The 13829-nt window shown below is 39.6% G+C and overlaps 1 protein-coding gene across 1 annotated transcript; it reads left to right on the top strand.

Moving 5' to 3' along the window:
* Nucleotides 1–509: 509 nt before the first annotated feature.
* LOC140254486 (pancreatic triacylglycerol lipase-like) lies at nt 510–9299 on the top strand. The gene is made up of 12 exons (XM_072340988.1): nt 510–558; nt 844–998; nt 1144–1269; nt 2251–2385; nt 3261–3369; nt 3663–3782; nt 4027–4146; nt 5357–5476; nt 6566–6691; nt 7264–7375; nt 8120–8287; nt 9068–9299. The coding sequence occupies exons 1-12, from the start codon at nt 510–512 to the stop codon at nt 9129–9131; spliced, it is 1404 nt and encodes a 467-aa protein (XP_072197089.1). The 3' UTR covers nt 9132–9299.
* Nucleotides 9300–13829: the final 4530 nt, after the last annotated feature.

The raw sequence follows: 13829 nt of genomic DNA on the forward strand, positions 1-13829 counted from the left end.
TTCCAGTTTAGATATAGACTATAATCTGAAATAAACAAATTTTACTATCTTTCTAGGAACCCTTCCAAGGATACAGCAAAGTATAAAGTACATTCAAAGTTTGCCCATTAGTGCATGAACTTTCTAGGCTGCACAGTAAGTAGTTCAGGTTTGGTGGAGATTTCTCTACCTTGTCAGGCAAATGGCTCAAAAGGGAATGGTACATGGCACACGTAGCTGTCCTTATGTTAGATCAAATTAGCTGGGATACAACTTCGTAGCAGGACAAAAATCATTCTGGACTTGAGCTATGCCACTAGTAGATTTTGCAGCACCATGAGCTCTGCTGGAGCCAGGCAACATAAAGCTGACTCACATGTCTCATGTGTGGCAGTCGTAGGCATAGGTTGCAGGGAAGAAAGATCAAGGCCCTTTTCACCATGAGAAAAATCAGCATCAGAAAGACAGGTGGGCTTGGGAATCAAACAGGTTCACAAATCCTAGCTGCTTCTTTTTTTCTGCTTTTCTAGATGCTTCGAATTGGGATATTAGCGCTATTTCTTCTCTGCACAGCCAGAGGTAAGTATGTGGGATTACTGTTTATAAAGCCTTTCTATGATGCTTGATCTTCTGAGATATATTTCTGCACTCATGCAGAATGGGTGAGAAACAGGGTGGCTTCTTTCCTAGGGGAAAACTGTAGACTTTGAGAGCTGAGACAAGGCAAAAGCTGGACTTTGCACTATTTAAACTGTAGGATTTTCAACAGGCCTAGAGAAGTCTAGAGAGAAGAGTCTACATGTTATGACCACTAGTCTGCTCTTTACTCATTCACATATTCTTGGTCTGATCCGTGTGCTACAGGCTCTGAAGTATGCTATGACAGGCTGGGATGTTTCACAGATGATAGACCATGGTCTGGAACTGCAGAGAGACCAATTCAAAGATTACCCTGGAGCCCAGAAAGGATAGGTACCCAGTTCTTCCTTTACACAAAAGAAAACAGTAATGATTTTCAGGTAAGAACTAATGTGGTTTCAATATTGGTAAATTACAAACCTTTTACATGCCTATACAAACAAACACAGTTCAGCTCTGCACAATTTCAATGCACTCCTTACAGAAAAGAGTTTTAAAGTTTTAATGCTTCAATATCTACAACAGGAGGTATCTGCAGTTAACCCTGCATCAATTGGGAGCTCAAACTTCAGAACAAGCAGGAAGACAAGATTTGTTGTTCACGGATTTATAGATGAAGGAGAAGAAGGCTGGCCCGCAGATCTGTGCAAGGTACGAACTGCAGGGAAATCTTGTCCCTAGGAAGTTCCTGAGTTGGCAGTTATCAATATATTGCTGTACATTGTTTGCTTTCTCCATTTCGAATCACTTTATTTTATACTACTTTTAGTAACAAGATGGCAGGAAAAGGGGACATATTTAAGTTGCTTATAATTTGAAAGTATGTCGTTCAGTACGTCGAGGAAAAAGATTAGGGGAAATGCATGAAATTCTTCACTTTAGTGAAGTGAGTGACAACAGGGTTTGGCTCAGTGAGTGTCTTTTTCCTGCTTAAAACCTGGAGCTCTGTGCTTTCCATCAATTTTTGCACCAACTCTATAGTTTCTCAAGAGGCTTCTTAATCCTGCCCCAAAACAGAACAGCAATTCAAATTTGCAGTCTTCTCAAATCCTCTTAACATGGTTTCTATTGCAGCTGCTAAAGAAAGCTGCCAGTCATACAGCGCACAAAGCAAAACAGCAGCTCACTGCACATGACACGACGTGGGCAATGTTTTTAATTAAGTACTCACAGAACTCCAATTTTCTTTACATTCTGTATTCCTATTTTATAGGAATATGAAAATTATAAGGAATATGGTTAAATTCCACTAAAATCAAGTACTGCACATTTATTTCATCCCTATCGCCTGCTTCTCTTTATTACTAGCTCAAAAGAAATTAAATTTATTTGACAGCTTCTTGATGGAAAATATCTATGCTGATCATCAATTTCAGGATGTATAGGATTGACTGTTGGAATTATTTGGTTAATTATTTGTTCCAATTAACAGAAATAAAATGATCTTTTAATAACTTACTATGGTTTTGATTCTTAAAATGCTCCCATATGCATTAATGCTGCATTTATGAATTGGCTGTATTAAACACTATGAATCCATTTCAGACTGTATTCCTGTGGGACTATTTTATGTGTTTTGTTTTCTTTTATTTAACTTTTATTCTTATTTACATATTTCTTTCTCCAAAACAGAAAATGCTTACAGTGGAAGATATAAACTGTATTGCTATAAGCTGGAAAACAGGTGCAAGATGTGCATACACTCAGGCTTCCAACAACGTCCGTGTTGTAGGCGCTGAAATTGCATACTTTATCGGTGTGCTCAAGGTAAGAATCTCCTAATCACATAACTGCACATGTAAAACTGATCTGGAAACTTCTGTGAATGTAACCAGCAAAATTGTTTTTTTCTACTCAGTGATTATTTTAGAAGTTCAGCTGGAAACAACAGACTTAATTCTGAGTTGGAGAACTATGTGATGACAGAAGGGTTAGTCAGCTTTGAGGTCGGAAGTTCTCCAAGACAGCTGAATGGTTATTCCCTGGATGTTAACAGGTGTAAAGAGCTATGAAGTTTTAAATATGCAGAAATAATAAGCAGTAAAGTCCTTTTTCATGGAGGCATAAAATCTACAAAACAGATCTGAAAAGCAGCTGTGGTCAGCAGTGACTGCAAAGCAACTGCTCTTAGGTGAGCAGGAATACCCCAGGCCAACTGGGACCCTCCCAGCTGCCTCCAGGGAAGCCATCGTGCAAAGCCTGAATGTTCAGGAGGCGCCACATGCCCCCTTCTCAACCAGCTTTACATGGGAAAGCAACAATTAGTTTAAAGCCTTCTTTTAATCCAAGTGCTACTGACACATATTCCCTATAAGAGAATTCCAAATTACTCTTTATGGGTCTAGGATGTAGAAAGAAAGTTGAGCCTCTCAAGACTCGGTGCTAGAACTGTCTAGAGTTTTAAGAACACCCAAATGAGGGCAGCAGATGAATAAGAAGCTTTGGAAAAATAAATAAATCCAAAATACAGATACATTTTTTAAGTACCTAAACTGGCAAACGTACCAAAATCCCATAGGAACCTCCACTGGATTAGGCTGTAGTCAAAGTAAGATTTGGTTTCCAGCCCATTTTTAATTCTCTCTGTTGTTGATGAAAACTAGTAAAGTAGTAAATTATTCTCTAAACATTTATTTTCTCAGGATCAATATTCATACTCTCCAGCCAATGTCCACATCATTGGCCACAGCCTTGGCGCACACGTGGCAGGAGAGGCTGGCAAGAGGATGCCAGGGGTTGGAAGAATAACTGGTAAGGGAGGAATCTGAATCACAGCTTATACTAAAGACATCATTGCTTAATGAACAGCACAGGAGCAATACTGTAATGCAGCAGCGCACCACTGTCATTGCTATAAACGAGCTCAAAATAACGAATGTACAATCAGAAGCAGGTGTAGCTATGGTCATTGGGTGTGATATTAAAAAAAAAAACCACAAAAACTCTTCAGCACTCCTGCAATTATTGTGTACAATCTTAACGCCATTTTATATAACACATCAAGATCTCTTCTTCCATACATGACAGAAACATTTTTCTTTCAGGACTGGACCCTGCCCAACCTTATTTTCAAGACACACCAATTGAAGTCAGGCTGGATAAAACCGATGCAGACTTTGTTGATATTATCCACACAGATACAGCTCCCTTTATTCCTAACATAGGTGAGTGTTCAGCTTTACTGTATTAGGACCTCATCATCTGTGCTCTGTGCACTTGAGAGTAGTAATCAAGAATCCAGCGTGTTGATCAGTGCACAGACAGAGAAACACACCACTATGGTTACTGAAAACTTAATTCTTAAAACATCATAGATAAACTTTAAGCCAACAGTTTGAAGAATTGTATGAACAGTGTATGAGACAAGACAAATTTTAAATGTACTTACCTCTGCTTTAAATACTCCAGGTTTTGGAATGGCCCCAGCAATAGGACATCTTGACTTTTATCCAAATGGTGGAGTAGAAATGCCAGGATGCGATAAGAATCCTCTGTCACAGATTGTAGATCTTGATGGTATCTGGGAAGGTAAGGGTGTTGATTACATTGCAAATTCAGAGGAAGGTCAGCTTCAAAATGCAATGACTTAATGTTGCTTCACACAGGTGTTTTGTATTAGCTTTTGGTGAATGCACCCTCAATGGCAAACACTTAGTGCAGTGAAACTGTTAGCATGTTCAAACATACCACTTTCCTGTAATTATTCTCATCTGTGGATCAAATAACAAATAAGACAAAACAAATAAGGTTTGATCTAGAAATCTTTAAAGTAGCTAGAAGTAGAAACAAACACTACTTGAACCATCATTGTGTCTATTTCAAGTCACCTAAAGAAAGATCAGCAAGTGGCTGCTCCAATACATTTTTAGTTGTTGTTTCCTACAGATATAAATAAAAAGCAAATGTATTAAAATATATATATAGTATAGGCATAAACTGCACATAACAGAACATTTAAAAAGAAAAAATAATGACTCACCTCTAGAAACTTTTCAGTGTCTGATCCAAGCTCTGTCTCAAGTTGCTGCAAGCACCTTGAATTCTAGAAGCCCATCAACTTATTTGTGGCACCTGGTGATGCTTTTTCTCTAGGTTTTATTCAAAGCAGCTGGAAGCTTTTTTTTTCCTCCCTACAAAGAGTAAACTTGTTATCAATAATAGGGAACTAAAGCACAAAGAAATAACAGTGTTGTGTATCTTCTTCTTTTTAACCTAAATGCAGGAAAATCAAAAAGAAAAAAAAATAGAAAAGAGGAAAACAATACATTCATTATTTTAAGAGTTTCTCTTCTTTAAATACCTTCAAATAACAATAATTCCTCAGCTGGAGTAAATCAGCTTTGCCCTAGGAAGTTCACTGTTAGATACTTGGCATTTGTCTTCCTTTTGTTATGGTAATATAGTGTAGCCTACAAAGGATCTGCTGTATCCAGCTCTCTTTTCTATTGTGAAGCCCAGTCAGGTTATTTCAGTAAGTTACTGGGAGGTGGAAGGGGGACTGGGCTGCAAAGTCAGTCCTTGCAAAGAACTTCAGGTTCACACCTTGCATCTGTTGGATCAACATCTTTCCTCAGAACATCAATTCATTACAACAGCAAGGTTCACATCTCAAGTTCTTAGCCTCAAGAGTAGCAATGAGGTTTCTGAGGAGGAATGACCCATTGCAACAGCACAGCAAGCACAACATGGGTCTCTTTCAATACAAAGTAAGAACTAACCCAAGAGCATCTTTTCACAGGAACTAAGGACTTTGTGGCCTGCAATCACCTGCGCAGCTACAAGTACTACTATGACAGTATTGGCTACCCTGATGGATTTCTGGGCTATACCTGTGGTTCATATGATGCTTTTAAAGTAAGTATTTTTTAAAGCCTCACTGCGGGCCATTGCAAAAGCAGTGCACTTGTCAATACATCTGAAACTTGAATTACACTAGCTTTCACCCAGTGGGTGCATGTGTAAGATAAGTGACAGACATCTTACAGTGGCTTAGGTGACATGAGCTCAAGTAGGAAAAGGTAACAACGAACCATGGATAGCCCTGGTACAGTGCTGCTGCCCTTAGGTATTACTGGAGTTGGTGTGCGTCCCCAAGCCTACTCTGGTGCATCAAACAGGGAACAGGTAGGATGAAGAGCCTGCCCCAACCTTCAGCAAGTCTCTTTGTTAAGCAGCAGCAAGAGGGATCTCATACTATAGTAGGTAAGCTTTCAAAGTAACAAGAATTACAATAGTATGCAATGGCGCTGATGGGGTCAGCCTATAGTGAAAATACTTCGGTGACTTAAGAGGGCTACAAGGACAAAGAACATTAGTTATGGACCAAGAGCAGGGATCCCTTCCCAATTTTAGAACAGGAGATATTGAACTGCCTAAGTGTAGCAGAGATGCAATAGGCTCATATCCCACAGGCAGCACCGAAAGAAGGGAGCAGAGAAAGGAACAGGTATATAAAAGGGATAAAATCGATCTCCATACTTTCTGAGTAGATGATAGAGACTTCTCAGGTCACTCTGGGAGAAGGCAACCGCCTGCTTCTATCACCAGGATACAAAGCTGCTTTCAGGACAAAAATGAGCTTTGTTTCCAGTGCAAAGCCTTACTTGAAACAATATGGAGGTAAAAAGTGACATTGCTGTTTCTCACCTTCTGCTCAGAAAGAGTGACACTCCTCCTTCCCCCTGTTCCAGTTCAAGAGTACTCAAGGATGTCAGTTGTGCAGCTGAAGTGAGCTAGATGGCATGAGAAAAAACATGGAGTCCTGACACATCAGAGCCTTTCAGAAATCTGGCTAGCTTATACAGTCTTGCTTTAATCACATAAATGGTTCCTTGAAACTAACTGTTGCTGTGATTTGTGACCAGTTAAAATTACATGTTATCACTAATAATTTTTCTAAGCTGTTGGGATGATTTTATTAATGGATCTATTTCTTTTCACCAGCAAGGCTGTTTCCCATGCCCAAGTGGTGGATGTCCAAACATGGGTCACTATGCAGATAAATTCAAGGGGAAAATTTCAGGTTCTGTTGTGAAACTTTACCTGAATACTGCATCAGCCAGGGACTTTCCTCGTAAGTTTCGACTGTTTCCATTGCTATTACTCCTTATAAAACTGCTTTCCCCCCCCCCACTTTTCACAGTTAATTAATTTTAATAAATGGAAAGACAGAGCAGAGCAAATGGCTCTTCGGTCCTTTGGGCCTTTTGCCCTCTTCTGTCCCCCAACTAATGCTATTTTGTGCCCACCAGTTGGTCTGAAAGATGTCAGACTGTAGAGCCAAGCAGAAGTCAATGAGGTGTTCAGTGGGCTACACTACAGGGTGCACGGGGGAAGGAAGATAGGCAGTGCACATTAGACAGAGAAATATCTTGTTGAATATTCTTAAAGCATCTGTGTCCGTGTCAGTTGTTAAAAGCAGAAAGAGAGGCCTGGAGAAGATGTGAAAACTCCAACTTTGGAGACAGTCAGAACTCCGTTTGTCAAAGGCCATAGAATCACAGAATGACTTGGGTTGGACTTTGCTTTTAACTATGGTTATTGTTAAAAAGGTTTATATATTAAAAATATATATATATAATCTGACTTGATATTTTTGATATTTTGAGACTGTTTCTCTCTCTTACTGTATTTTTTTCTGTGCAGTTTGGAGGTACAAAGTCACTGTGAAACTCGCTGGAAGTTCTAGAGTATCAGGATATTTAAATATTGCCCTGTATGGCAGTAATGGGAACACAAGGCAGCATCAGATTTTCAAGTAAGTACAAAATTCAATGGAAAATAAACTTCTCTTCCAGAATGCTTAATTCATTTCTCTAATAATATTTCTTTTTAACTTGGTCTCATGGCTCCTTGATGTAAATGCAGGGACAATTCAGTCACTCTGGATTTGTTTTAAAAGGGAAAAGTATGCAGAATTTTAAAACATTAGAATTTCAAAATGTTAGAATTTGGGGCAGTCTCAAACTGCTTTCTCTATCGATGTGATGGGAAGTTAGTGGCCCAATTATGAACCATGGTGACCCAAGAGACCATACATGTTTGACTCAGTCACAGGGCTGTACATTTGAAAACCTGTGGTAGAGAACCAGGCAGCAGCTGGTGGATAATCTTTTTGGTCAACCAAACGAACACAAAATCTGTATCAGATAAATCAATTTATATTATATGAGATTTCATTCATTTGCAAAACATGGTATAAACCTTACCTACATAAGCAACAAGATGCAGCTCTACCCTCTCCATGGGGACTGTCCTGTAATTGCATCCTCATAGTAAACTGACTGCAATACAACAATGCTATCTGCCTTTTCTTCTGACAAACTCTGATTTTTTGAATGATTGTTGAGAATGGAGAATAATGTTGTTACCATGATATAAGCTAAACACTGCCTTACTACCATCTTCCTATTGACCTTGCTACCACAGCCAAACAGTTGAAGAGACTGCTAATGATTAAATGCCAGAAAGCCTCACATATGTAAAACACTATTTTTCACAGGGGAACCCTCCATGCAGACGACACTTACACAGCCTTTGTTGACGCAGAACACAAAGTTGGAAAAGTTACAAAGGTTAAATTTCTCTGGAACAACAACGTGGTAAATCCAACTCTGCCTAAACTGGGAGCCGCAACTGTCACAGTGCAGGTTGGAGAAACTGGAGAAATGTGAGTATATTCACTGTGAAAATCCCAGCAGTTACTTGTGAGGGCTAATGACAAAATGATATGAGGGACAAATAGATTTGCACGTGAAAAGGTTCTCAAGCATTGGAAGGGAAAGGTTCTAAGGAACACTTTTAACTTTCTTCCTTTCAAGATACTGCTCATTCATGATTCCATCTGCTACCATTTCAACTCTCTACCTTAACTAACTTTGAAAAAAAAAAATAGTTCCAGTCTTCAGAGGGCAAGTTTCCTGTAAAAAAACTTTGGGTGAGAAAGATCAGCTCTGGCTTAGATTATCAGCATAGTTCTTGCTATTTTCCTACCTGCTGTCTGCAGGAAATGGCTGTCTATGTCTGAGCTTGCATTTGGACGTCTGATTCAATGTCAGTGGGAATCAGAAGATTTCCACTGATATCAATGCTTGCTGAGATTGTGTTTGACAAGACAGAGGCAATAATATCTCTAACATTTCAGTGAATAGGGATAATACATGAAAGCTATACTTAAAAAGCTAAATACAAATTGATATAAGTTAAGACATACTTCTGTAGACTGTGGAACAAGGCTTGGATGCCCAGATTACAGAAGCATCTTTTACTGATCCAACATTACTCGTGTGCTTGGGCTTTTTAAAACAAAACCCCTCAGTTTCTTTATCATGTATGTTATTTGATCCACCCCATGACTGGGGTGTCTAGAAGAAGGGGTACAGTGTATAGTCTAGGCCCATATAAAAATTCCCAAGGATTCAAGACTTTCATATGTTTTTGTTTTCTTCAGATTCAATTTCTGTGGCTCTGACACAGTGAGGGAGAACGTTCTGCAAACCCTCAATGCTTGCTAACAACACATACGGATGCCCAAAGCCTCGCTGCCAACAATGGTCAAGCATTAAAGACCAGAGTCTGCAGTCTCTACAGCCGTAATAACGGAAGCTTCACATGCAGATTTGTTGATTATTGTACCTTTTAGATGCAGACATGCAAAAAGAAACCTTCCTTGCTCTAGCAGGCTAACAATCAATCAAAATAAAGAATAATTATCCAGGAATTTTAACATATGAGTGTTTTTATTTCTTTGGGGGTGGTACGGGTTTTCTTTTGTGGGTTGGTGGTTGTTTTATGTCCATGGATGTCTGTCTGTAGACAAGCCTGCAAAATGCAGGATTTTTGGAGCAGCTTTAGGAGTGAACAAGCAAAAGCCCATTGAAAAATTCCCAATTTCAGTGTGTTTCAAGGTAATTTCAAACAAGGGGAAGAAAGGGGGGCAGGTAACCTTGTGTAACCTTGGGAGCACAGCACAAACCAAGTTTTATCTTAAGAATCACTGCCACATAAATCTCTGGGAGCTTACTTTATGGAGGATGGTAGGGAATTAATTTATGAATTAGTAAGGGAGATACCCCTTGCTATGCTGACATAGATGTGTGGGGAATTAATATGCTAAGACAATTTCTCATTCAAGGTCTCTCAAGAGCAATACACAGATGTTTTTCACTCTGATGGTGCTATTTGTGCCTTCCACTCCCTATACTGCTTCCTCCCCTCTGCAGCTCCTCCTAGCAGCAGCAAGTGCACAGCAGAGTGCTTTGTGTGCCTTCTTCCCAGCCTATGCCTTCCATAAGGGGTATAGGCTAACATCTATTTTGCCTCCAGTTTTTCCCTCCCTAGTCAGCTTTACACTAGTAGAAAACGGTGTAAGTCACAATTAGTTCAAAGATAGAAATAATTTGTCTGCACTGCGGTATCAGTAAGCCCACTTTTCAGTTCCTCCTGCAAAGCCTTTCCCAGCTCTCTGCATCATCTTGTCTAGGTTTGCAGGAGGCAGAGGATCAAGCCCAGGAGCTTTGCATACTTTCACATCACTCACTAACCAGTCCAAGGAAGAGCACTCTCCCGTGCTGGGGAGGTGAATCGATGTGGGGTTTGCCCAGAGTGCACACACCCAAAGACACCAGAACTGGCACCTGATACAAGGCTTCCATGCACTCTATTCCCTTTGCCATGACCATTTTACTATTCTAGAAATTGGCTTCCTGATCTCAGTACCTCCTGCCGAGGAATCCTCAACAGGGTTATTAACTTCCTATCACTGCAGAAGAGTTTCTCCTTTGTCTTTTGTTCCCTTACGGTAGTATAAGCAGATTCTTGCCTACACAATTGTTTTGACAGCCAAGATATTCTCTGCATTATCCTTTGCCATAGCCACTTCAGCAGCCCATGTAATTTTAACAAACACCTAACAGAATCAAGTCGTTAAAGCTGACAATAGCATAATAAAAAATCTCCTTTTAATAATGAACTGGAGCTGCCGTCATCTTGTTTTAGAAGAGTAAAATCTCTCCCCCCCTCCTGAACACTTTACAAAGCTATTACATAAAATGCAATGTTAAATGAACAACAAATTACTTTCCCTTTAGCTAGCTTTTAATGCTAATGGTGCTATTTATTCCTGACCTTTTCAAATATTAGATTTTTTAAATGACAACATAAAACGAATTCTTGTTTGAAAACGCGAGCGACTTTAAACCACATGTTATTACTTGTAAGTATAGCATGCACATACATCATTCATTTCAGTGTCCCATTTATGGCTAATTGGTATATATTTCAGTTGACATATATTGTTCTCCTGCAAACGTGTCAAATTCCTTAACGATGTCGGTGACAAAAGCGTAGTGCTCGAGATATATAAATTACGCTCTTTACCATATAATCATTCTTATCTATTGGGAATGCTATTTGTGACAAATCGCGTTCAAAAATACATGCTAAATTGATTATTTTTTTTCTTAAACTTTAATATCACACCATTCACCGTAAGGCTTTGATGGAATCTTTAAACATGGAAATGTTTTGATTTTTATCTGCGACGTTTTGCAGCTTTTGAAAAGCTCACTCTATTTATTAAAGGAAGAGTAGCACAGCGCGGATCTTAAAATGTATCTTTTGTTACCAGCATAGGAAAACAAATGGGCTATAATTGTGGTTATAGAATGAGTAATTTGGTGAACAATGCTTGGTACTATAGTTTAGGTTTTATAATTCCAACCAGAAATTACTATTATTTTGTTGGTGCGCAGCATTGCAATCAGAATTTCAAACATGAGAGCCAACTTGGGCCACGTATTTTCATTATACTTTAGATTGACATGTGTAATGTATTTCCCTCACATGTTATAAATCATCTGAGAACAATAAAAAAATGGAAGATTTTGCGTGACTCTAATTATTACTGAGATATAGCAGTGCTCTTTGTTGCCTTTAGACAATGCTGCCTATAATCATTACTTTGCTCTGTTAATCAGTAGAATAATGAGGTTCTGTCTTTCAAGAAATATTTGAGTGTATCTTAATTTGACATTGATGTATTCTTCTTTCTGGACCTCCTGATGTGTTTCTTTAATCTAGTTTGTCATATTAGAGCTTTCTTCACCTAGCCACAGCTGACAGTGCTTATGTACACATATTTATTACCATACCTTTCTGGGATGTGTCCTTAGAGGCTGCAAATAGGAATTTTATGATGTTATGCCTGAGGGCTATTTTGTTCTTAATTTGAGTATAAATCACAAGCTGTTTTGCTACACCCTCGTGCTTCAGAAATACATAGTCTGCATGGTGGCATTCAATTCTGGTAGAACGAGGCTAAACTTGTTAAACAATATCACTGCTTTTTAAAATTGCAAGCAGTTTTTTGACAAAAGAGATACTTACTGGAGGAATATACTATCTTTTGTACAAAAAATGAAGTAGATGTGAGTTCTGATATGCATTTTTTTTCCCCCTGAAAACAATCTAAAGTTTGAAGGCAATGAAAAGCAGAGATTATATCTGCATTTTTAATTGACCAAAACAGAATACATCAGTGGGGGGCTGAGGAAGAAGGTTAATGTGATGCTCCCACAGCTCTACATGAAGAAATAACAGTAGTGGCCTAAATGCCACTTTCTTCTAAGTTCCGACTGTATACAAACAGAAACAAGTCACAAACAACTCTTTAAATTAGTCTAAATGCTGCATTCACTTGCATAGTAACAACTGAGTGGCTACTGCACTTGCTGGCATACTGAAGATGTATTATGTGAGACCTAAAGACAAAAGTTGTATTCAAGTCCCTCTTTGTGCTATGGCTCATGTAATTACTGTTGCGGTACATATCGTATGAAAAATCTTACCTTTAATTGCATTAAGTGGATAATTGCTCCACATCAAACCAATTAGGGAGGTGAAGGGAAAAAAAAAAAGATCTAAACCTGCAAAGCAGTGCACTCTTTCACAATGTAATTCTAGATAAACATAGTCTCACATGATCTCATTAAAAGCAACAACAAAGAACGATATTAATGGCTCAGATCCTTCAGTTTGGGGTCTGCAATTTGAGGGCATGAAAAGAGCACTGATTTATGTGGGAGTGCTGGTTGCTTCCCCAATCTGGGAAGCAAGTCTTGCTTGCGAGAGCAGCGTCCCTGGCCCAGGGGCAGAGCAGCTGTCACTGCTGGGGAAGGCCCAGCGCCGGGTCTGGCACTGGTGCAGCTCCACTCAGCCACAGCTTTTGGAGTTCTTTGGGAAGGAGGAACAAAGTCATCACCTTAGTTATGTGGTACACTAAACATACTACGAGCACATACACGTCTTGCCCAGGGAGCCCATTCTTCCTTCCCTGAATGCCAAGCACTCTGCTTGCTAACGGCAGCCACTGTCAGGATAAGGAAACTTCCAAAGAGGCTACTTAAAAAGAAACCCAAATTCCTGTCTTAGATTTGAGATCTTTTTCTTGAGAGCCTTAATTCCTTAGTCATAAACTGACTGCCTCTTATTTGTGAGGAAATAAATATCACTATGAGCAGTAAGGAGGTCCTCCACCACCTCCAATCAACCACGGCTGCTCTCAGCTCCTCAAGAGGGCTGAGGCCTGACCTCACACGTCTCTCTGACCTTACTCATCTCCCCTTCACTGGTGGGTAGGACAGCACTGCCATCTGATCATTTGTGCCCCTGGGGCACAATAAATCTGATGGGACATCGGAGAAGAGGTTGTTTTTGCTCCCTCTGCAACCTCACTGCAATAGTTGAAGTCCAAACCTTGTGCCTTCCACAGGAGGAAGAGAAGGAGGGTTTGGGAAAGGATGCTTCTCCGCCTCACTGAACAGAGGCTACAAATCTCCAGTGTAATTCAAGGAGGAGTCAAAACGTATTTTATGAGTGACGAAAATTGTCCTCACAGTACCTCCCACTGAACCAGAACTGCATTAAGGACACTGAAGGGCAGTTTGTAGCACAGATATGCCCCTCCTGGCTGGATCTGCAGAGGTAACCACACAGCAGCAGAAAAGGGCATATTTTTGTTGCAAGGGGCATCTGTGGGGAGTTAACTTCTTTTTAACCTAGGAAAATGCTGAGAGCATAGAGAAAAGTGACTGCACTAAAGAATAATTCTCCTTTTGACCCACAGAAAAAGAGGTGCCTAATGAAAATATATGATCACGGACAGTGTGAAGATAACTGTCTGATCAGATAATGGAATTGTTTTCAGTGATAAG

This window comes from Excalfactoria chinensis, chromosome 6 (genome assembly GCF_039878825.1).
Source record: "Excalfactoria chinensis isolate bCotChi1 chromosome 6, bCotChi1.hap2, whole genome shotgun sequence".
Classification (NCBI taxonomy): Eukaryota; Metazoa; Chordata; class Aves; order Galliformes; family Phasianidae; genus Excalfactoria; species Excalfactoria chinensis.

Bases quoted from the DNA above. Each gene is read 5' to 3' on its own strand.
- LOC140254486 (XM_072340988.1), top strand. From the start codon at position 510: ATGCTTCGAATTGGGATATTAGCGCTATTTCTTCTCTGCACAGCCAGA. The intron at 999-1,143 runs GTAAGAACTAAT...TATCTACAACAG, and splicing joins AAAACAGTAATGATTTTCAG to GAGGTATCTGCAGTTAACCC. The intron at 6,692-7,263 runs GTAAGTTTCGAC...TTTTCTGTGCAG, and splicing joins ATCAGCCAGGGACTTTCCTC to TTTGGAGGTACAAAGTCACT.